Consider the following 22670-nt stretch of genomic DNA (forward strand, 5'->3'; position numbering starts at 1 on the left):
TTAACGGACTTCTGGGTTGCTCTTGCAAAGTGGAACCCAGAATGTTCCGTCCGCAAAAACCAAGGGCTTAGTGTGAGTTTATTTAAAACCTTACCTTTAGGGATACGTGGGTGTGAGGGGTGAGTTGACCCTTTCCTATAATTAATTCCGTCTACCAGGTACTGCGGGCGGTCTGTGCAAGGCTGTAGAAGTCATACAGACCCCACAGAAACCCAATGGGTCTTCCTATCAGTGCGGCCAACCCTCCCCAACGGGGCAGCCCTGACCCGGCTTTTCCCAGCAGCCTGTGTGAGGCTGGCTTCCACGGGCTCTGTGCTCCCTGTTATCAGGAAAGAGAGCCACATCACTGTGCTCCTGTCTGAACACTGATTCTTGGTTGGCGCTTTGGCAAGTAGATCAAAGATGACCATCCAATGGTGTCTCCATGGAGCTGCTCCTAGCAAGGCGGGGCGGGGGGCGGGGAAGGGGGGGTTAGGAGAAAATTACAAATTACTTAGGCAGGGACGAGCTCAACACTGCCGGGGTCCAACCCCAGCGGGTCCAGGGGTCCCCAAAGGTGTGGACGGAGTCGGCGAAGAAGGAATGACACGGAGACAGTGTTCAGTTGATCAGCAACCTAGCCAGGATCTCCAGCCAAGTTCTGGTCTGGATCTCCAGAGAGGTTCTGTCCAGGTTATCCAGTCAGGTTCAGTCACCAGGTTCTAGTCAGGCTCTCCTGCCAATCTCCGCAGTCAGGTTCAGTCCAGGATCCCCTGCCATGCTCTCTCGCCAGGCTCCACCTCCAGGCTCCGAGGCCAGTCCCTGTCCAGGATCCTCTGGCATGCTCTCGCCAGCGAAGTTCTTCTGTCTCTAGAGAACGTTCTTTGTAGGTTCTGTGCCTAGGCTCTGTCTCTCTTGGTCCTGTCTTCCAAGCCCTGTGTTCTCAGTTCTGTGTTCTGAGTTCTGTGTCTTGCTGTCTTGTTACATCTGTATTTATACCAGTTGATTCAATCCTATCAATCTCTATTACAAAGGTTAGGGCATTTCTTATCTCCATTCCAGGGAGTAAAGATTATGTAGCTTAAGCATGATTGTTTGTAGTGATTAACTACCCGCCTGGCACTTAGTTAAGGAGTTTCATCCCCTCCCTGACTTCAGGGAAAAATTCCTACCTGGGGAAACAACCTTTCTAGGAGAAGCATCCCCTCCCTGACTTCAGGGAAAAATTCCTACCTGGAGAAACAACCTTTCTCGGAGAGGTGACCTTGGTTAAAACACAGCGCCAAGAAGGTGAGCAAACATCTTAAGAACAGTATGCCATATATGCCAGGTCCATTGAAACAACAAGGATGGACCGGCTCCCGGCACAACACCAGCACGTCTAAAAGCAGCCGCCCAACTCCTCAACCCACAGGAGGGCTTCCCTCCACTTCCTATGCCAGGTGCTGTTTCTAGCCTCAGCAATGTCGCTCTGGACCAGGGGTGGGCAAACTTTTTGACTCGAGGGCCACAATGGGTTCTTAAACTGGACCGGAGGGCCGGAACAAAAGCATGGATGGAGTGTTTGTGCGAACTAATATAAATTCAAAGTAAACATCATTACATAAAAGGGTACGGTCTTTTTTTTTTTTTTTTTAGTTTTATTCATTTCAAATGGGCAGGATCTGGCCTGCGGGCCGTAGTTTGCCCACGGCTGCTCTGGACTCAGGGATGCTCTGGCCTGACTCACTAGGGGTCTGAGTGAGTTTCTGGGAGAGGTGACGCCAGGAAGCAGAGAGAGGGTGCTGGTACACAGTAGGGGAGACACACAGCCCAACACTAAATCCCCTCGCTGAATCCGCTCACTGGGAGAGAAGGGGCATCCCTCACCCAGGGGTGCCCAGAGCAGGCCTCGCCTGCATTTCATGCCGGCTGACGACCTACCAAGAGTGGGCACGGAGAGGAGGGGTTTCATCTCTACTACGCACAGCGAATGGAGACTCAAAGGAGTCTCAAAGAACCTCAAAGAACCTCAACAGCAGCTGAACTGGTGGAGGTGGCCTGGTGCCAAGAGCCACGGAACATCGGCTCCGCAATTAACTTCTCAACTGGCTGGAGGACCGCACACGTGTTACATTAAACGTCAACAACCTCGTTCTGTGCCTCAGTTTCCCCATCTGTAAAGTGGGGGAGGATGCGTTTGAAAAGCCAATGACGGGTGGCTTGAATGTGAGGGACTGTAAAAGTCACTGGGCAAAAGGAGTTTCTCTGAAGGGAAAATTCCTAGGACCCAAACTGTGATTATCTTTTTTTTTTTTTTTTAAGGACGAATAGTGGGAATTTTTTAAGATGAAAACATCAAGGTGAGAAAATAATCCTTGCTGACAAATCTGAGTGTGGACTGTGCTGGCCACTATTCCAGGCCCTTAACACAAAGCAACTCATTAAATATTCATAACAATCCGAAGAGGCGGGCACTGCTGTTATACCCACGTTACAGATCAAGACACGGAGGTACCCAGAGATTAGGTAAGTGACACACGGCTGTCTGCCAGTAAATGTGACTTGAATTCAGGCAGCTTGATTCCAAGTTTTACCTGCTATACCATGTGGCCTCTTTAGACAGAGCTGAATAAATTATTCCTACTTTATTTCCAGGTGAGGAAACTGAAGCCCGAAGAGGTTGAGATATTTGCCCAAGATCCCACTGCTAGTAAACGGAAGAAGCAGAACTTGAATTCAGGACTTAGGCCTCTGGAGTGAGGGTGGGGGAATGGAGGGCCTACCCTGGGGTCCCCCTTCCAGTTCCCTGACAAAGGTCAGGAACAGCCCAACGAACTTGGACCGTGGCCGCCCGAGGGAGCCCAGTTCAGCTCCAAACCCTGTAAATCCGCTTCACCCCGGGACACAGCACCCAGGAAGGACGGGGCTGCCCTTAAAGGCACCGCAGTGGCCTTCGCTTCCAGGGCGCCCACTCAGTCACCTATCTCTTCTCCCCGAGGTGAGCCGGCTGTGAGTGCTGCATGCCTCCAGAGGAAGGAGAGGCTGGCCATCCCTCCAGCCCGCCTCGGGGACTCCAGCTCCCGGCCACTGACAGCACTCCATGCTGCATAAACACAGCTTCTATTTTCCAATTTTCCAGAAAGCAGACGCGTGCCAGGCTCTGGGACAGGCGAGGACCGCTTCTGGTTTTCCTGGCTCCCGAATCCACCACCTGTCTTGTTATCTAAGGCACCGGCCAGCTGCTTCTCCCCGGGGTCCCAGAGAGCGGCTGTTCCCCCAGGAGCCCTCTCCCGTCATCGCTGGTGCAGACCATTCGCAACCCTGTTAAAATGCAGGTTTCCATCCAGCAGGCTGGGTGGGGGCCCAGGCTCTGCATTTCTAACAAGCTCCCAGGTAGGTAGTGCCAAGGCTGCTGGTCCCAGGCCTACCTGAGTAACAAATCCTAGAGCAGCGGTTCTCAAACTTGGCTGCGAGGGGGAACCAACCGGAAACTTTCAAAAAGCACTGACGCCACAGAAATTCTAAATTAGGAAGTTGAAGGTGTGGCCCGAGCACTGAGATTTTTAAAAAATACATATTTTTATTGATTTCAGAGAGGAAAGGAGATGGAGAGAGAGAAACATCAATGATGAGAGAGAATCATTGATTGGCTGCCTCCTGCACACCACTTACTAGGGATCAAGCTCACCACCCAGGCATGTGCCCTGACGGGTAATCGAATCATGACCTCCTCGTTCATAGGTCGATGCTCAACCACTGAGCCTCACCAGCTGGGCAATCTTTAGAATTTCTCTTTTTTAAAAAAAATTCTAAAGTTCCCTTTTAACGGGTGGAAGATGATCAGGCTGTAGGGAGGCCTGTCTTCTGAGAGCTCTGAACTTCAACATGCTCATCTGTCCTGGGGGGTCATCTGCTCCTCGGCCTTTGCGCCTGAATAATAATAACAGCAGAAGCACTATGTTGGCCTCACTCAGTGCTAGACGTTGCTCTAGCGCTTCACGTGTCTGGACTCATTCAGTCCTCACAAGAACCCTATGACGTAGGTGCTGGTATGGTCCTCATTTTACGGAGAAAGTAAGAAGTTTTCCCCAGCCACAGGGCTGGCAGGTGTGGGCTCCGGGGTGCCAGCCCAGGAGGGCTGGTCCCAGCCCCGTGCTCTGATCACTTCGAGGCTGTGTGGCCTCAGACATTCCCTTTCTCTCAGAGCTTTCCCCCAGATGCTGGGACGGGATGGGAGGCCTGGTTCCCAGCAGGCACTGAGCCTGCCCGGCTCTCAGATGCCAAGCTCTGCTCCGGCAGGACGTCCTTATGTCCGTAGATATGTCTGTGGACATGGCCTTCAGGGAACGCGATGGAGACGGAACATCGGTCAGAGCGCTCTCTCCAGCATTCAGGATGACGGCCAGAATTGTGCGCTGGCCATGTGTGCCTTTAAACCCCTGATTTAAGACGAGGAGAAGGAAACTCAGCCGCAGGCCATTTTAGGCAACACCAGAGTCTGTCTGGCCGTCACACCCTGTGGCATGTTCCAGAACAGCCAGCTCCCTTCCAGGCCTGCCCAGCACCTGCCAAGGCTGGGGCAAGGCCAACCTGGCAGAGTCACGCGGCGTGGTCACGTAGACACTGAACTGCGGATCGGCTGGGACTCGAGCTGCCAACCTCTCTAGAATTCAGGAGCTACGGAGGCACTTGGTGTTCATGCATCCTTGGCTTCTGTCCTAACCACGGGGGCACGGATGGAGGGCCCCGGGGTGATGCTCAGCCCCCATGCCCAGGTTTGACTGTGCCTGGGAGGGTGAAGTCCACCCTTCGGCCGTGTGCCATCTCTCCTGTGGCTTTACTCCATGGGGCGACAAAGACTGTACACGCATGAGCACACAGACATGCACACACTCCCATGTGCACACGCCGAGTCCAGGTAATAGTTCATCTCTACGCCCCTCCAGCATCGTGCACTGAACTCGCACAGCCGTCGTTTTGTAACCGTCAGTTTACTGGCCGTTCGCTGCTATCGGAGTCTGAACTAACAGAGGGCCAGGCCTTCTTGTCCCCAGAGCCCCAGCATCCAGCACAGTGCTCTGCACACAGCAAGTGGTATGAGTTGTATTGTGTCCTCCCCTCCGCCCCCAACTCGTGTGTTGCAATCCTGGCCCCAGTACCTCAAAATGTGACCTTGTTTGGGAACAGGGTCATTGTGGCTGTAATTAGTGAAGATGAGGTCATACTGGATGGAGTAGGGTGAGCCTCTCATCCAATGTGACCAAGGCCCTTATTAAAAGGGGAGATTTGGACACAGGCACAGGGAGAACGCCGTGTGCACACGAAGGCAGACACTGAGGTCACGCTTCCGCGAGCCAGGCAACGCCAACGATCGCCAGCGAACCTCCAGAAGCCGGGGCAGCAAGGCCTTCCGCACGGCCCCGTGGAGGAACCGACCCTGCCCGCACCTTGAGCTCACTCAGGCTTCCAGCCTCCAGGCTGCCAGGTTCAAGTTCTGCTGTGGAAGCCCCAGCCTGCGGCCCTTTGTCACGGCAGCTCTGGAACCGGGGGGTTTGCAAGAAGTGGGGGCGGGACGGAGGGTGCAAAGGAATTCCAGTTCCGTTTCATTCAGGGCACATGGAGTGAGCGCCTACTTGTCTCTGCCGAGTCCCTTCAAGCATCCAACCCCCTGCACTGTTCTCTCAACCCCCCCACCCCCACGCCCTGCACCGTGCTAGTCTCCAGAAGGAATCTCATAGAGTCTAAGGCAGCGGTTCTCAACCTGTGGGTCGCGACCCCTTTGGGGGCTGAACGACCCTTTCACAGGGGTCGCCTACATACATCCTGCATATCAGATATTTACATGACGATTCATAACAGTAGCAACATTACAGTTACGAAGCAGCAACGAAAATAATTGTATGGTTGGGGGTCACCACAACATGAGGAACTGTACTAAAGGATCGCAGCACTAGGAAGGTTGAGAACCACTGGTAAGGACACCTGTCCGAGGGGCGGCCCTTCCATGGGACTGGCACGGACACTTCAGGAAGGACGCTTGTCGGGGACCCACCAGGTCTCAGCCTGGAGCAGGGACGCACTCTCCACAGCAGGGACCTCACTGGGCCCCAGGAAACCTCCCTCCTGACTGGATGGGTGGCTGCCTCGGGGCCTCCAGGGGCACGAAGCCCTGGCCACCTCCTCAGCACAAATCTCCACGCGCCGGGCTTGCTGGAGGCACAGGCACAGGAGGTGCCCTCAGAGCCCACACCTCCTGAGCCCCATTTCTGTGACTGGCTGGGGAGCCACTGGGTGCCCTAAGATGAATAAGACACAACCCCCGCCCTCAGGGGCGCAGAGCCTAGTAAAGTCATGTCAAACGTGTGAACGGGTGTCATGAGCAAGGGGAACGTGAGCATGGGGGTGGGGATAAGGGGGCATTTTACAGACCCGCATGGGCCACGTAGCAGTCACCAGCCACATGTGGCTACTGAGCACGTGACATGTGGCCAGGGTGAACTGAGATGTGTTCATCAGAATTCAAAGGCTTAGAATGAAAACAAGATATTAAAATCTCTTAAATATTCTTGTTGATTACATGTCGAAAGGATCATGTTTTAGATACACCGGGTTAAATAGAACATTATTGAAATGAATGTTACCCGTTTTCTTGTTACTTTTTAAAATGTAGCTGCTGGAAAATTTCAAATTACATGTGTGAGTCGCATTATGTTGTGAGTCAGCAGCACCGTTCTAGAAGGACATTTAACCTGAACACCAAAGAGGAAAAAAAAATCAGGGAGAGCTTCCTGAAGGAGGTTTCATCAAAGCGACTAAAAAATCCGAATTTACTGAGCAGCTCACCACATGCCTGGAACTTTCTATATATTTTCTAACTTAATCCTTAATAACGGAACTGCTGGTATTTTATTTCTATTTTACAACCAAGGTTTCCAGTTCTAGGAAAGGTTCAGCTCTTTGCCCCAGAGTTCACTGCAGTAGTAATGGTAGAGGAAAAACCCTTCTCCCCCCCAGATCTGCAGGCCGACTGCCATTGGGAAGTGAGGGGGACGGGAGGCAGGAAGACAGGACTGTGCTGACACCCATCCCCAGCCAGGCTCCCCCACAGAAAACTTGAGTACAAGCTAGGGCTTTGTTTCAGCTCTAGCCATGCCGACAAGGTTAAATCCAATGGGCTGAGAAGCTTCTTGAGTTGTGTAACTTACAAAAAAAAAAAAAATCAAATTATGTAGAGGCCTCTTGTAATTGAGTGTAATTTAGGAAATAACTTCCGAAAATGGCAGATTTTACAGCTGTGTTACCATTTGGAAATTGCCCAGGTCGTTTTATCACGCGAATGCCCTTCTCTCATTGAAACACGCCAGATTATATCCACACAGACGGACACGGAGCTTACTCTGCAGATGTGAACACAGTGGGTCAAATTAGGCTTCCTGAAACAGAACAACCGCCTACAAAGAGCCTGAATGAATGCGGACCCATCGATGAGATCAGTGACATCACATTAACACGCCCAGAGACGAGTCTTAGTTAACAGCCATTACTCAGGCACTTAGCTAGGTGCTGGGGGTATGACAAACACAACCACAGGAGGCCTTTAAAACTGAACAGCTGTATCTCCCCATTTCCCAACACACATACACACACACACACACACACACACACACACACACACCCATGGCCTTGTAAGTCAGTGCATCAAGCTTACTAATAACAATCTACCAGACAGAACACATAAATCAACATTTTTAGGAAGTGCTCACAATGACTAGCTAGCAGCTTCCAGGCAGGAGGAAATAATCTATCTTATTATTTTTCAACAAAATTCCAAGTGTGTATCTGCAAAACGACTGAGCCTGCGGTACAAGGGCACAGCCTGGCCCCGACCTGATAAGGTAAGTCCCAGGTTACCAAACTCAGCGCATTAACGGCGACTGGTTAACACCAACTCTGCCCTCGGCACTTCTCCTGGGTGCTTTTTAGACATGATGTAGAATCTCACCGACCTGCAAGCCTGGCCTCGCACGCCTATTTTACCGCTAAGGAAACCAAGGTTTGGAAGGCTAAGGAGTTGCCCCAGGTCACACCCCTGGGCTGGGTTCCCCCCACTTCCTTTGAGCATCCAACCCTTTCCTCTGACCCAGATCATGCCTGGCTCTGGAGTCCCCCTCTGTCCTGGCTTGATTGGAAATCCGACCAGGTCGCCTTCCCAGGTTCAAGAACAATGGAGCCACTGGCCACGGTGAAAGAGGCCGCTCGCTGTCCTTGGTTTTTGAAATGGGCTTTGCTCGTCTATTGTAATTTGCAATTAATAATGAAGCATTGTCCCAAGTGCTGTGTGTAAGATCAAGTTAATGTAATATTTCATCTTGGCCAGCCAGCTGCCGTTCTGCTAGGCTGACAGTAAGTAATATCTCTGCATAGGGAGCCAGTCCACAACTAAATCAATTAATCCCTCTTCGGCTGGTAGGCAGCTGTTGGGTCAAAGCAAGATAATTAGACAGACTCGTCATTTACCAGGTGGTTGGTAATGAAGGGATTAATTGACCAGAGTTGGGGTGGACAATGTCTGCTCTTTCTTGCCGTCCCCAGTGGATATGACCATTCAGCATCATTCTTCCTCAACAACAATTCAAAGGGCAGGGAGCCCTTCTTCCCTTCTCAGAAGCGCCCATCAGACACCTGGCGTGGAACGAGTCCGAGTGGCTCAAGTGTCCTCACGCAGGGCTCCTCCCAGTTCTCTGCCTGCCTGGGGGCTCTCTCTTGGGTTTGTCCACAAAATATATACTGACCGATCTCCAGCGCTCAGGGCGTTGACCCACACACCTTTCCCAATGGGGTCCCCACCCTAGTGAACGAGGCCAACGCACAAAACTGACCTGGGCGCTTCCAGCAGAAATGATCATGAACAACCTCAGGGCACGTGCCTTGAGCTGCTTTTCATGTAACGGGTTATGTGAGTATCAACGATTTCTAGAAGGGGAGGGGCCCTTTCATCCGTTCCCGTCCAGGGCTCCGGAACCCTGCTGCCCATCGGAATCTCCTAGGGAACTTGGAGAAATACTGACATCCGGTCCTATCCCAGACCAACCAGTACAATCAGAACCTCGGGGTGAGGCCTGGGCACTGGCATTTGCTCAAGGCTCCCTGAGTGTCCTAATGTGCAGGGGGGTTGAGAACCACGATCTAGTCCACACCCTTCATCCTATAGATGAGGCCATGCAGGGGCCAGGGGACACGGCCTGCCTTGGAGAAGCCCCGCGGTTAACAAGAGGCTGAGCCAGAAGCAGAAGCTGGTCCATACGTTGCATACTATTGTCTGTGGGCTCTTCAGGGCCTCCAACCCTGATGGTGAATAAAAACTAAACCTTCCGGAACAGTGGACAAGCCCTGTCCACCTGCACCAACCTCCTTTCCTGCCTCGTCTCCAACCAGCTCCCGACTCCAGCCACAAACTCCTCCGTTCTCTGAATGTCCCATGGGTTGTCCCCCCTGCGGTCCTTGCGCCTGCTGCTCCTTCCCTCCGTGACGCTGTTTCCTCTTCTCTGTCACGTGAAGTCTGATGTGCTTTCAAAGGCCTGGCTCAAATGCCACCTCCTCCCTAGCGCCTCCCGTTGTGCCCGCATCTCGGAGGGTTGACTGCTCACTCCTGATTGTCCCATAACTTTGCTAAAAGCCTCTCACCCAGCACGTATCACATCCTATACCTAAGTGTCTCTCTTCCCCATGTCTTTTTCCTCTGTTTATTCTACAAATGCCTGTAGGAGAAGCATCCTTTGGCAAGCGTTGCTGAGAAACTGTTTAGGTCGGGATGAGGAGAGGTCCCTGGCCTTTATCAACTTAAAACCCTCAACCGAATCAATGACCTCGGCTTCCAAATTTCACCAAGGTGTGCTGTTCCCTAGCAGAGTTCTTGGGGATGAGTCCTGCTTAGCGTGGCTCCGGCCAGCAGACAAAGTTGTCTCCAAATATCAGGTTCAATAAGCAAAACACTAATTTGCAATTGTTTGTTGGACAACTGCTGTGCATCCCATGCCATCCCATCTCATGAGCCCTGGCTCTGGCTTTGGGAATTCTGCAACTATCCTGGGCACATCCCAGGTCTCAGCTTAGTCGGGGGGGAGGGGGGGTGGGGGTGGTGGTGGTGGTGGTGGTGGTGGGTGCAGAAAGAGCCTCGAGGAAGCATTTTTGTCCGCCCAAAAAAGATAGTAATCGGCTCTGACCTTCCTACAATCCCCCCAGGTTGGATAGACCCAGCCTTACCATTTAGAAGCTGAGAGATCCTAGCAAATAACTCCGTTAACTTATCTGAAAATGGGGTTATCAGATACCTTCCTTTTAGGGTTGTTGTGAAAACTCAATGAGAGATGTGTGAAAAACGCCTAGAATAGTCACTGAGATGCATTATATAGTCCATGAATAGTACCTTTCTCCCTCTCTTTTTTCTTTCATCCCTACCTTCCTTCTCTCTCTCTCTCTCTCTCTCTCCCTCTTTCCATCTTTCCTCCTGGGGCCTACCTTATGGAGAAGTAAATTTACTTTAACACATTGAAGAATGGACCAATAAGGGTCCGGTTTTATTATTTTGTAATAAAACATTGACGGGTCCTCAGAGACCCCTAGGAACGCCTGTTAGCCAGTGAACCTCGCGCAAGCCTCCTGGCTCCGTGCTCATGAATTGCTGGTCAGCCCGGGGCTATGCATCTGTCTTCTCGAACGTGGTAATCACAGAGCGAGTATAAATGCTAAAGAAAGAACCAGGCAGGGCAGGGCAGGGCTGAACCACATGAGTGATGCTGTGAAGATTTCAGGGAGCCCGCGAGAGGGCCAGGAGGTGGGCGAGGCAGAAGGACAAGCTGTCTCGCCCTCGCTGGCATTTGGGGACAATTATGCCCTATTAATGGCTGACATCGGAGCTCTGCCCTGCATCCGAGCTGAGCCAGGGCGGCCCACAGATGTGCGTGGCCCACAAATATGCACTTGGAAACTCCTGAACTTTCAGTGACTTGTCGCCAGCTGATCTGATCGGCAATTACGTTTTATTTTAGGGCCAGGGAGGCAGCAGAGAGCCGGGAAAATTATAAGACATCGGAGTGCAGTTTTTCTAAGAATATCAACTACAAACTTTTTTAACCGATTGTTGTTTCAATGGTTAGAGGTTTGCAAGGCACTAAAATAAGAAACCTTGGGCACTAAAATCAGATTATTGCCAATTTTCCCAAGAGAGGTTCTAAGCTTTTTTCCAACAAAAATCTGCATGCTTTTTTTTTTTTTTGAGGGGACAAGGGATAATTCCTGCCAAGACAAGTTTTCTGGGGACAGTGAGCACAGCATAGAGATAAACAGATGTGTCGTTTGCTCTGGGTTTGAATCTTGACTCTGCTTCTTACTAGCGGTGTGACCTTGGGCACGCTGTATGACCTTCTCAGCTCAGCTCTCCGATGCATAAAATGAGGGTGCAGTGCCTAGCTTGAGGCTTATTATAAGCACTGGATGAAATGTGCATAAGCATCTGGTCTATGGTATCAGTACACAGTAACAAGACGGTGCCTTCTTGCCGCAATGTTGGTTTCTTATCGTCTGAAATAAACGGTTCCTGTTTTCACCACCATCTGTCAAACGCAAATCCCCAATCAGCACCCAAGGGGGACCCGGGTCTCCAGGAGCAGTTTGGTTCCTAGCGACTGCAGGGGTGGTCCTCTGCCTCTGTGATACCATCAACCCAGGCTGAGCAACGCCAACAGTCTGGCTGGTAGGAAAACGCGAGAAACCAGCCACCAGGCCTGATCAGGTGCAAAGTTGCAAAGTGCCTCATGGACACAAAACCTAACTCAGCGGTTCTCAACCTGTGGGTCGCGACCCCTTTGGGGGTCGAATGACCCTTTCACGGGGGTCGCCCAAGACCATGGGAAAACTCATATATATAATTACATATTATTTTTGTGATTCATCACTATGCTTTCATTATGTTCAATTTGTAACAATGAAAATACATCCTGCATATCAGATATTTACATGACGATTCATAACAGTAGCAAAATTACAGTTATGAAGTAGCAACGAAAATAATTTTATGGTTGGGGGTCACCACAACATGAGGAACTGTATTTAAAGGGTCGCGGCATTAGGAAGGTTGAGAACCACTGACCTAACTAAACTCTCCCCGTAGCGCCCCAGGGCAGCCCAAAGGAGCACCAAGAGTTTCTCCAAGAAGCGCCATGGAGACCTTGTGTGGGAGTGGAACATACTTGCAGCTTGTAAAGGAAACCAGCCTAAGAAAAAACATCCCAGGACAACATCCCGAGGAAACAGGGCCATCTTCCTGCAGGAACGCTTTCCTGGTGACCAGCGACGGGGGCCAGACAGCTTGCCCTTGGCATTCTTGATGGAGGGCGGTGACTCACCCACCTACGCCCTCGCAGATGCTCCCAGAGCCGCCTCTCCAGCCCCATCTTCCCTCCCAGGTCCGGGGCTACGGCTGCTAAATGAGCGTCTCACCCACACAAGCTCCCAGCACCACCAAGTGAGAGATGGACTCTACCCAGGAGGGTTCTCTCTCCTTTGACTGGTTTACTTGCCCGTCTGCTCACTCAGGCCAACCCTGGGATGGAACCAGATGTGGAAGGCCAACCGCACGCACTGCTCACCCTTTTGTGCCCAGCGCCTGGCACTGAGCTGCACAGAGCAGATACTCATAATAGCAGCTGAAGGAGTGAATGGGTGAAATGAATCCGGAGTTGAACAAACTCCATAAGAGGCACCGAGGAAGGCATATCTTCTCATGTAAGCCTGCAAGGCTGGTATTTCTGTTTTTAATATTTTTAGTTTTTTCAGAGAGGAAGGAAGAGGGAGAGAGAGATAGAAACATCAGTGATGAGAGAGAATTATTGATCGGTTGCCTCCTGCACATCCCACACTGGGGATCGAGCCCGAAACCCAGATATGTGCCCTGACTGGGAATCAAACTGTGACCTCCTGGTTCATAGGTCAACGCTCAACCACTGAGCCACACTGGCAGGGCAAGGTGGTATTTTGAGGACCATGTTACAAAGGCAGGAAAGTGGCCTCAGAGGGGTTAAGTGTCTTGCCCACATTCACATAGCCAATAAGTGAGAAAGCCATTCTTGGAACCTGGTCTGACTCTAAAGTCAAGACTTCCAACACTGAATCCATCCTCATGACCATGACACTGATGAATCATATTTACACAGCCTCTGACACATCAGTTATTTCACCCTCCCGACACCCCAGGGAGATGGGAAAACTGAGCCTAAAGGAGGACTCATCGTGCATCCAAGGTTGCACTACCAGTTGGTGGCGAGGTAGGAACTTGAACCTGGACATTCATTTTTCAATCACAGATATTTGGGGGCACCTGCCAGAGGCCAGGCCCTGTGTTAGGGCTGGGGACACAGCAGCGAACAGCACAGACACAGCCCAGAGGGCCATCTGCTTCAGACAGAGGCTCTTCCCCTGATACCATATGCTGCCCATGACATTCCTCAGGAAAGCAGCAGTGCTCTGGCAGTTTGGTTTGAAGGCGGAATGATCTGAGAACAGAGGATGGCAACATAAAGAGGGGAACGGCTTGCATCTCGGTTGCTTGTGCTGTTGTCAATGTGGCCGACCAGAAATCCTGCCCTTTGTCGAAGCCGGCTCTGCCTCTTCCTAAGGACAGCGGAGACTTGCCTGCTATCATCGAAATATTTGGACACCAAACAAAACCCGAATATCAAGCTCCCAGAAAGGAAGCCCCAGTTTGCAGGGGCCTAGCCCATCTGGCCCGGTCACACCGAGCTCCGAGGCGGAGGGAGGGGCTGACGGAGCAGTGCATTGACCTGGGTAGGCCACCTGTGATGGGCAACCTCAGGAGCCCACTGTTCCAGGAGGAAGTGCAGGTGAGAGACAGGGAAGAGATGTGGGATCGGAGCATCCGCAGGCTCATCCCTTTGCAAAACTTCTGGAAGTCCAGTACCTTCGAGGACCAAGCAGTGTTGGCCTCCACCAAGCAACTTGGTCCACAGACACACTAAATTAAGAATTTGATATAAAATAAAGCTCAGAGACTATGGCCAAAGCAGTAATTTTTTTTTCCCTTTTCTTAACAGCGATCGAAGGTCAGCGGACGGGCCACTAATTGCTCACTCACCGCTTCTCGGCGTCAAGTGCCAATTAATGTTCCCACAAAAGGACCAGCCTTGGAGCCTCCTCATCAAGACCCACACGCATCATGGCGACCGGGACTCCTCCCTTTGCTCCCAGATCTCCACGGAGAACACTTTTCCGCGGTTGGAGCGTATTTTTGCTCAGAGGAACTCTTTTCACAATCAAGTCCAATTTATACCGTGACAGTCACTTAGCAAAAGTCCCCCGCACACAGGGCGTCCTGCCAAAATGGCGCAGTGAGGTGGGACTCTTGGGGCGTTCCTGGGCTTTCATAATCACGTTCACCCCCATGTGCACCTTCTTTGGGGTGCCAAAGGGGAGACTGCACAGCCCGCCAGCTCTGCCGTTGGAGTCCCACTGCTGGCACCCGTGTGAATCTCGGGGGCTCACTCCAGCACGACCCCATGGAAGTACCTAATTCTAACCATTGTACAGAGAAAGGGTGACCCAGAAAGCAACCACTGAAGGTAACACACCAGGCAGTGCAAGGAGTTTCAAATCCCCAGAGCATAGCATTTCGGAGTTTTTCATCGCCCCCCCAACCCACCCCCCAAATCGATGCACGGAGAGAACAAGGAAGCTCCCGGGCTTACCTGGGTCGGGTTGTAGAGCTCCTGCAGGGGGCTTCGAGACCCCTTCCGGCAGCAGATGTCCACGCCGAAGGGGTTCCTCCGCATGACTGAGGAAAGAAAGTGAAGGCTCATCAGCAATGAGCAACCAACGTTTGTTGTCTGACAAAGAAAAGGCACAGGGCGGGAAGAAGAAACAGGTGGGGAAGGAAGACAGACAAGCAGCTCTAGCACAGCTGTACCTTTAACGGCACCGGGGCCACCCTGCCTTCCCAACATCCAGGCATCGCCACGCCGGCAGGGCAGCGATAATGCTAAAAGTCCTTCCCAGCAAATACTAAGGCAACCACACAGGCCTCTGAAACACTGACATGAAGCTACTTACAAAAGACACTGTAAAGGCTGTTCTAAGACAGTGAGTTGTGCCAGCACCAGCCTTGGTGACCTTCCTAAGAGTCCACAGCGTTCTCCCTCAACAGTCAGTCAGAACCTCTTGCTCCTGGTCCCCAAGGCATCCGGTCCCCAGAACAGTACCGTGCCCCTCCCTCCCCGAGTCCCCAGGGGGGGCTCTTCCACGGAATGAGTCCGGGGCCTGGCCCCCAAAGCCTCTGGTAAATGAGGTTCTTTTTCGTGAAAATGTCGGCTAGAGGCAGAAAGGAGGAGCGTGTGTGGTTCCGACAGACAGAGGTGGCGCGTACAATGAACAAAAGAGGGGAATTAAGCGAACGTCTCAAAAGCCCAACATCGAGGACTATTTTTAAATGGAAAAGATTCTCTCTGGTCTCATTCTTCTTGTTCTCAAACACCCTCCCTCTGTGCAGCCCCTCCTCGTTAGCCGTCTGATAACCATTTGTTGAAGGGAGGGAGGGGAATGAATGAATGGACCAGTGCCTTCTTCTCACAGAGGAGGCGATTTTCTTGTGCACGGACATGGTGGGGGCATGATGGGAACGAGGAAAGCGGGTCCTCTCGTGGCCTAAACATTCCACCCCTACAGAGCGGCAGCAGGACATTCTCTGCAGCAGACAGCCTGGGTTTGGATCCCGGCTCTACCACTCACCAGCTGTGTGACCTTAGGCAAGGTGCCTGACCTTTCTGTGCTTCTGTTTCTTCGTCTGTCAAACGGGAATGAGAAAAGTGAACCCAGAAAAGTCGGCACGCGTGCTACCTGTCACTACCAGAACCAATAAGTTGAGGCAAGGGTTGCATCTTTATGGGGGGGGGGGGGGGGCTTTATTCAGGCGGCTGGCGATCCGAGAGGGTGGCAGGTTACGTACCCTAAAAGACCGTCTTACATCTCATCTCCAGCCGACCCTTTTTCATAAAGAGAAGAAAAATGTAGGGGAAGGGTTTGGAATTCAGGGGAAAAGGTTAATCAGATAAGAGCTACGGTCGGGTGCTTTTCCGAGCACCCCTTCATCAGCTGACCGGTGACTCTTTATCTGCATCCTGAGCACAATGGCTCGGACACTGTCTTGGTGGCTGCAGTCTTCCTGAGGCACAAAGGTCGAATCCCTTGCGGGTCTCCTCGAGTCAGGCCAAGCCCAGCCAGACATTCCAGTCCCTGGAACAATAGCTTTCTACGTGCATCAGTTCCCAAGCCTCTAAATTGCATAACTAAAGCGAACCATTTTTAACCGCTTGAGTTCCCCATCAAAAGTACGTGGCTCCCTGGGTTGGCTGTGAGGGTTAAATGAGTCACTACTATATGCAGAATGCTTCAACTGGGTGGCGGCAAAAAAAAAAAAAAAAAAAAAGTGTGTGTTAGGAATTTCTGAAGCTACTGGAGATCATAAACTAGACTGGCACATAATATATGACCAAAATCACCCCCCCTGTCCTTGGGAGGGGACGTGGGAACTTCTCCATTCTTGAGCCGTCGGGCGAGCTGATGAGAAGTTACCAGACCTCAGGCCGGGCTCCGGATTCTCTGCCAGGAAAGCCACGCAGACCAACCTGCGGTCCAAAAGGTGAGGGAAGCCATCGCCAGTAGCCGATCACTTCTGGTAGGTCTCCGGGTGAACCCACTCCTCATGCACCTCTCCTTGGACTTGTCACTTTGAGCCGCATGAACACCCCGAGGGTATGTCCTCAACTCCGGGATACTCCAAACTGCCTTTTCTCTCTCCTCCCTTCCCTCCGACAGCCAGGCCAGCAAACTTTCTCTGCATAGGGCCAGGCGCTGTCTTGGCTTTGTGCCATACGGTCTCTGTCGTCGCTTCTCCACTCGGCCACACAGACCACGCAGACATGAATGGGCGCGGCTGTGCGCCAGCACATGGATGGACGCTGAAATCTGAATTCCACCTCATTTTCACATGTCAGGAAATATGCTTTTTCCTTTGATTTTTTTTTTAACCGCTTCACAGACATAAATGATGGGCCAGATGTGGCCCCCAGGCTGCAGTTTGCTGGCCCCTGCCCTAGAGAACGGCCCCAAGTATTCTTGGGGTCAGCAGTGTGAGCCCCAGCGCACCGCCGCGGCCTACAGCCCTCTCTGGGCAGGAGGCGATCTGCGCGCAACTGTCCGCACATAAAAGCCATTAGAATTTGATTAGGCTGATGGGGAAACACTGGTCCTTTGTTCCTCCACGGTTGCCTCCAGAAAAGGGGAGAAAAAAATCCATGTTGTGTTTTTCTTTAATTTACTACTTCATTTTTCATTTCCACCCAAAACGAGGTAAACTGTTAAATGCACGCAAGTTGCCCTTGGTGCACAATGACATAGCAACACTTCGGAGGAGAAAAAAAACAGCCATAAAGCTTGTAAAATTATGCCCACGCCATGCAAGATTAAACTCTCCCCATGGCGGCAGACCGGCTGGCCGAGACCTGTGGCTGCGGGACCGCCACGGAGAGAACCCCAGCGTGCAATCCATTAAAAGTCAGCTTTTATGGGGGGCAGTATTATTTAATTGGTTTATTTTTCTAATACAAGGCCTTTAAAATGCTTTGACCGTGTGGGGCCTGCAGCACGGGTGCTTTCCCGAGGCCGCCTGCCCTCGGCGGCTCCTGCAGCCCTGCCCGGACTGCACCGGGCACCGTGTGAAGCAGCTCTGGCACCCCAGGCCACAGAAGCCAAAGGGGCCCTGTGTGCTTTTTATGGGAATGATCACAATCCCACCATTTATGGGGCGCTCACTGTGTGCCAGGCACTCGGTGAAGCGTGACCCTTCACACAGTGAAGGAAGTACCTGCCTTTTACAGATCACCTCCTAAACTTCAGGAACCTGACCAGGATCAAGGCCGCATGGGTGGAAAGTTGCCAAGCTGAGACTCAAACCTGACAACTGGACTCTTCATATCCAATGACAGGGCCTACTGCAGGCCTGGGAGACAAAGGAAGGGCTGCCAATCACGCACTTCAATGTGAGTCCATCGACCCTGTGTGTGTCTCAGGGGAAAAAGGCATCAGAGGTGGTTGAGCCACCAAGACACACAGACGGTGGCATTTAACAGTCAGAGAGCGTTCAGGGCACAGCAAGAAGTCACACATTTAATCGGCACAACAGCCCTACGGGGTGGGTACCACGAATGTCCCCACTTCACAGATGGGAATACTGAGCCTCGATCTCAAGACCTGTAAGAGGGGAAGACAGGATTCTAGCACAGGCAGCCTATGCTTTCAGGTGCCACGCAGGACCAATGTCAAGTGCCCAAACGTCTCAATCGTTTCTTCCTGGCCCAAGACCTGGTTGGCTGGCCACTTCTAGGACAGGTGATTTAAAATGTAATCCAGTGTTATAGGGTTCATCAAATTGGAGCGAGATGATGGCCAAACTATTAGCTAACAGTTACTACACTCACTCAGTTAACCTTCAACTAATTCTTATCAAGTACCTACTATGTGCCAGGCACTAGGTATGGGGGGATACTGATCCTCCCCATCTTATTCATGCTGTTTCTCTGGTGCTTGGCACACAGTGGGTACTCAAAGAAGTTTACGAATGATCTAGGAATTAAGGCTTCCTTTACGCACTGCGGACAGCTCATTTCCTGCTATCTATGGAGGAAACTTCCAGTAGCATCAGGATGCTGTTACTTTTTCCCCTTTGAAAATGAAAAGTTTGATGATCAAGAGCCCTACGAAAGGAATCCCTGAGGATGTTTAATGCTGGCCTCCCACTGTCCACCCACCACCACGCGTTCTATTTAGCAGCAACACTTGTTTTCTCCTTTCCAAACTCGACTCAATGAAATTCAAGGCCGTTTTTGGAAGAATCTAATTAGCTCCATTTACAGTATGATTTCTTGGAACCGGGAACAGTCGTGTGTATTCCAAACACATAAATGAAGCTAAAATTAAAACGAAGCCCCTCATGTTTGTTTCACTGTGGTGACGGGCACTGTTGGTTTTAAGGGGACGCTTCACTCCCAGTGAGCTGAGAGCCCCTGACGGAAAGTCCGCTGGAGACAAGGGAGTGGGGCCCACTCATTCTCGGGGCGGCTCCCCATGCCCCTGCCCGTGCTGCTGGGGCAGAAGGGAGCAGCAGCGGCACCACTCATTCAGGTCTACAGACACAAAACGGAAATGCTGTGGTTCTCTGGGTGGGAGCCTGCCGTTGATGCATTTCATAAAACCAATTCTGAGGCCTGGAACTCAGGTCTTATAAAACACAGCAATCGCTAATCATCATCATCATGAGAAATACACATTGAGAATTTACCATGTGCCTGAGAGGCCTGACACAATGCTAATTAAGCCTTTTTTTTTTTTCACACTGCTTCATTAGATTCTCATAAAAATCCTGTTAGAAATAATGAATAATAACATCCTTTATCCTCACCTTATTTATCCACATATATATTTTTAAAATATTTTTATTGATTTTTTTAGAGAGAGAGGAAGGGAGAGGGCAAGAGAGAAATATCAATTTGAGAGAGAAACACTAATTGGTTGCCTCCTGTATGCACCCCGACCAGGGATCAAACCTGCAACCTTGGGTATGTGCCCTGCCTGGGACCGAACCGGCAACCTTCCCGTGCATAGGATGACGCTCAATTAACTGAGCCACACCAGCCAGGGCTATTTATACTTTTGGTGCTTCATTTTTATCTCCCCTCTGCCCTCCCAGCCCTGCTCCTGATGATGGCTGTACCCATTTGAGCACAAAAGCTCCGAGAGGTTAAGTTGCCACAAATGACAGCCAACAAATGGCAGAGAAAGAAGCGAATTCAAACCTAGGCCTATCTGTTTCTCAAATCAGTGATTCTTTTTTAAAAATATGTTTTTATTGATTTCAGCGAGGAAGGGAGAGGGAGAGAGAGAGAAACATCAATGATGAGAGAGAATCATTGATGGGCTACCTCCTACACGCCCCACCCTGGGGACTGAGCCCACAGCCCGGGCATGTGTCCTGACCTGGAATCATATCGTGACCTCCTGGTTCATAGGTCAACACTCAGCCACTGAGCCACGCCAGCTGGGCTGGAATCAGTGGTCTTGATGCTTTCACACTTAGCACTCCCACCGCAAAAACCAGTGCTCTCACTTCCCTCAACATTCAAAGGGAAGCCTCCTGGACTGAGTCACTCAGGCCCAAATGGTCTCCACCCCTGTCCCTGGCCACACAGCTCTGACACCCAGCTGACTTCAGGCCTTTCCCAGACTGATTTCCCAACAGCCTGGCACGGGTCCTCCTCTTCCCCACGCTCTGAGAGTCCGGAGAGGCGCTGTAATTACAGAGATGTTTTCTCCAAATGCACAGACTCCTGCCGTCCAGCGTGGTCTAGTCCATCTGTCACAGGGCGCTGAGATGGGCAGTGTCCGAGTCAAGCTCAGCAGGTTAGAAGAAGGGTGAGCCATACCCAGCTTGCTCCGAGGGAGCCACCTCTGTAAGAACAGGCCGCTCTGCTCTGTAACCGTGGGACCACAGTCTGCCCGGAGAGGCGCTATGCCACAGCTCTCCCCACCCCTTCTGGAGGTCACCCTACTGAAGCTAAAGTGACCGACTGTCCTGGTTTGCCTGGCACTGAGGACATTCTCAGGACAGGGTACTTTCAGTGCTGACACCAGGAAAGTCCCAGGCAAACTGGGACAAACTGGTCACCAGGCAGTGCCCTTGGGAATGAGAAGACTCGGGACTGAATTAACCAGAACTGGATCCAGAGCCTGGTTTCACTATTAACTCCTCTTGGGACATGGAGTCAATGTCCGAATCGCTGAATGCAGTCACAGTGCCCATATCCGAGGGTGGTTATGGGAATTAGATGAAAGTGTAGAACAGCCTGATACATGGCACCCAACACCGTCCGTGTGCAATGTCACAGGCCTGGATCCTGCCCCCAGCTCTACCACCGAACCAAGAGCCTCACCTTGGACAAGTTCTCCCTGGGCCTTAGCTTTCTCCTTGGTCAGGCAACGCCTTCCAACTCGAAATCCCCAATTCGTAAGCACAGAGCAGTGGCTCTCCCCGAAGAAACACGGTTACACAGCCCTGGAGAAGCGCTGGGGGCGGGGCAGTCGAGTGTGAGGGGCTGGGGTGGGGGGTTGGGGCAGAGCAGTTAAGCAGTAACAGGGGAAGGAGGGAGAGAAGAGGGTAGGGCCCAGAGAGGATATGAAAGGAAAGATAAATCCTGGCTGTGAAACAGATGCGTCATCCATGTCTTCCCAGCTTACAATCCAAGGCCAAAGGCCAAAGCTGGCATCTTGGTTGGAATGACTAGGTTTTTCATATAGAAAAAATGCCATCTAAGAAATAATAGCAATAACTATGGGGACTCCCCTCTCCCCCCAAAAACCTTCTAGAAAGCAGAGCTGGTGGCCTCAAGCCCCGGGGGAGCATGGGCCACAGGGGCCATTCTTGGAACAAAACCCTCTTGTCCCAGTCACCCAGGACTCCAGCCTGACATTCCACTGGAGGGGGTGGGATTAGAAGGTCTCAGAGGGGAAGAACCTCATCCTCCTATCTATCTATCTATCTATCTATCTATCTATCTATCTATCTATCTATTATTTTTACTCCTCACCGGAGGATATTTTTCCATTGATTTTTAGACAGAGTGGAAGAGAGAGGGAAAGACAGAGAGAAATATTGATGTGAGAGAAACACATCGATTGGTTGCCTCCTGCATGAGCCCCGGGCTGGGGAGGAGCCAGGGAGGAATGTGCCCTGGATCGGAATTGAACCCAGGACCACGCTCTATCCACCCAGTCAAACCAGCTAGGGCCGGACCACCTTTTAAATGCAACAGGAGAGCCTCCCTTTGAGTTACTACGGCTAGAACCGGAATTCTTTGTTCTGGCTCAGCTTCTAGAACAGCGGTTCTCAACCTGTGGGTCGCGACCCCTTTAGGGGTCGAACGACCCTTTCACAGGGGTCGCCTAAGACCGTCGGAAAACACAAATATAATTACATATTGTTTTTGTGATTAATCACTATGCTTTAATTACGTTCAATTTGTAACAATGAAATTGGGGGTCACCACAACATGAGGAACTGTATTAAAGGGTCGTGGCATTAGGAAGGTTGAGAACCACCGCTCTAGAAGGACTAGTCAGAAGAAGAAAGAGGACAGGAGGGGCGGGAGGGAGTGATGAAGAGCTAAGGGTTCTTCCTGTCACCATCGGGCACAGAACTGGCCCAGTCCTACGCAGCTCTCAGAAAGCTGAGGGGAAAGAGAGGTAAATCGGTCCTCAGAAACACTACGACGTGGTAAGAAATGTTTCAAATACTCAGGAACCTGTATCTCTAGGAGATTTACTCTTTTCCCCCCATTTAAAAAATATTAAATTTATGGGGGTGACATTGGTTAATAGGAGAGATTTACTTTTATCTTAAGAAATCTGAGGCGTTTTGAACCCAGTGTGTATGTGGGATGCTCTCATGTCTGGATAGGCCCAGGTTTTAGCTTTCCTTGTTTGCGCCTGCCCAGCAAAGAATACAGAATCGAGACTCAGGTTTGGCGTCTGAAGGGTCCTCATCTCACATCTGACCACCAGACGCCACTCATTTTCAGAGGAGAAAACGTCCC

The 22670-nt window shown here is 51.3% G+C and overlaps 1 protein-coding gene across 2 annotated transcripts in view; it reads right to left on the bottom strand.

The window, feature by feature from the left end:
* Window positions 1-22670, bottom strand: part of CHST11 (carbohydrate sulfotransferase 11) — a 229197-nt gene that overhangs the window by 102945 nt on the left and 103582 nt on the right. For both annotated transcript variants that reach the window (XM_059681790.1, XM_059681791.1), the window contains exon 2: window positions 14721-14806. In XM_059681790.1, coding sequence (XP_059537773.1) covers window positions 14721-14806 — 86 coding nt within the window. The remainder of the gene's footprint in view (window positions 1-14720; window positions 14807-22670) is intronic.

Source organism: Myotis daubentonii, chromosome 2 (genome assembly GCF_963259705.1).
Source record: "Myotis daubentonii chromosome 2, mMyoDau2.1, whole genome shotgun sequence".
Taxonomy (NCBI): domain Eukaryota; kingdom Metazoa; phylum Chordata; class Mammalia; order Chiroptera; family Vespertilionidae; genus Myotis; species Myotis daubentonii.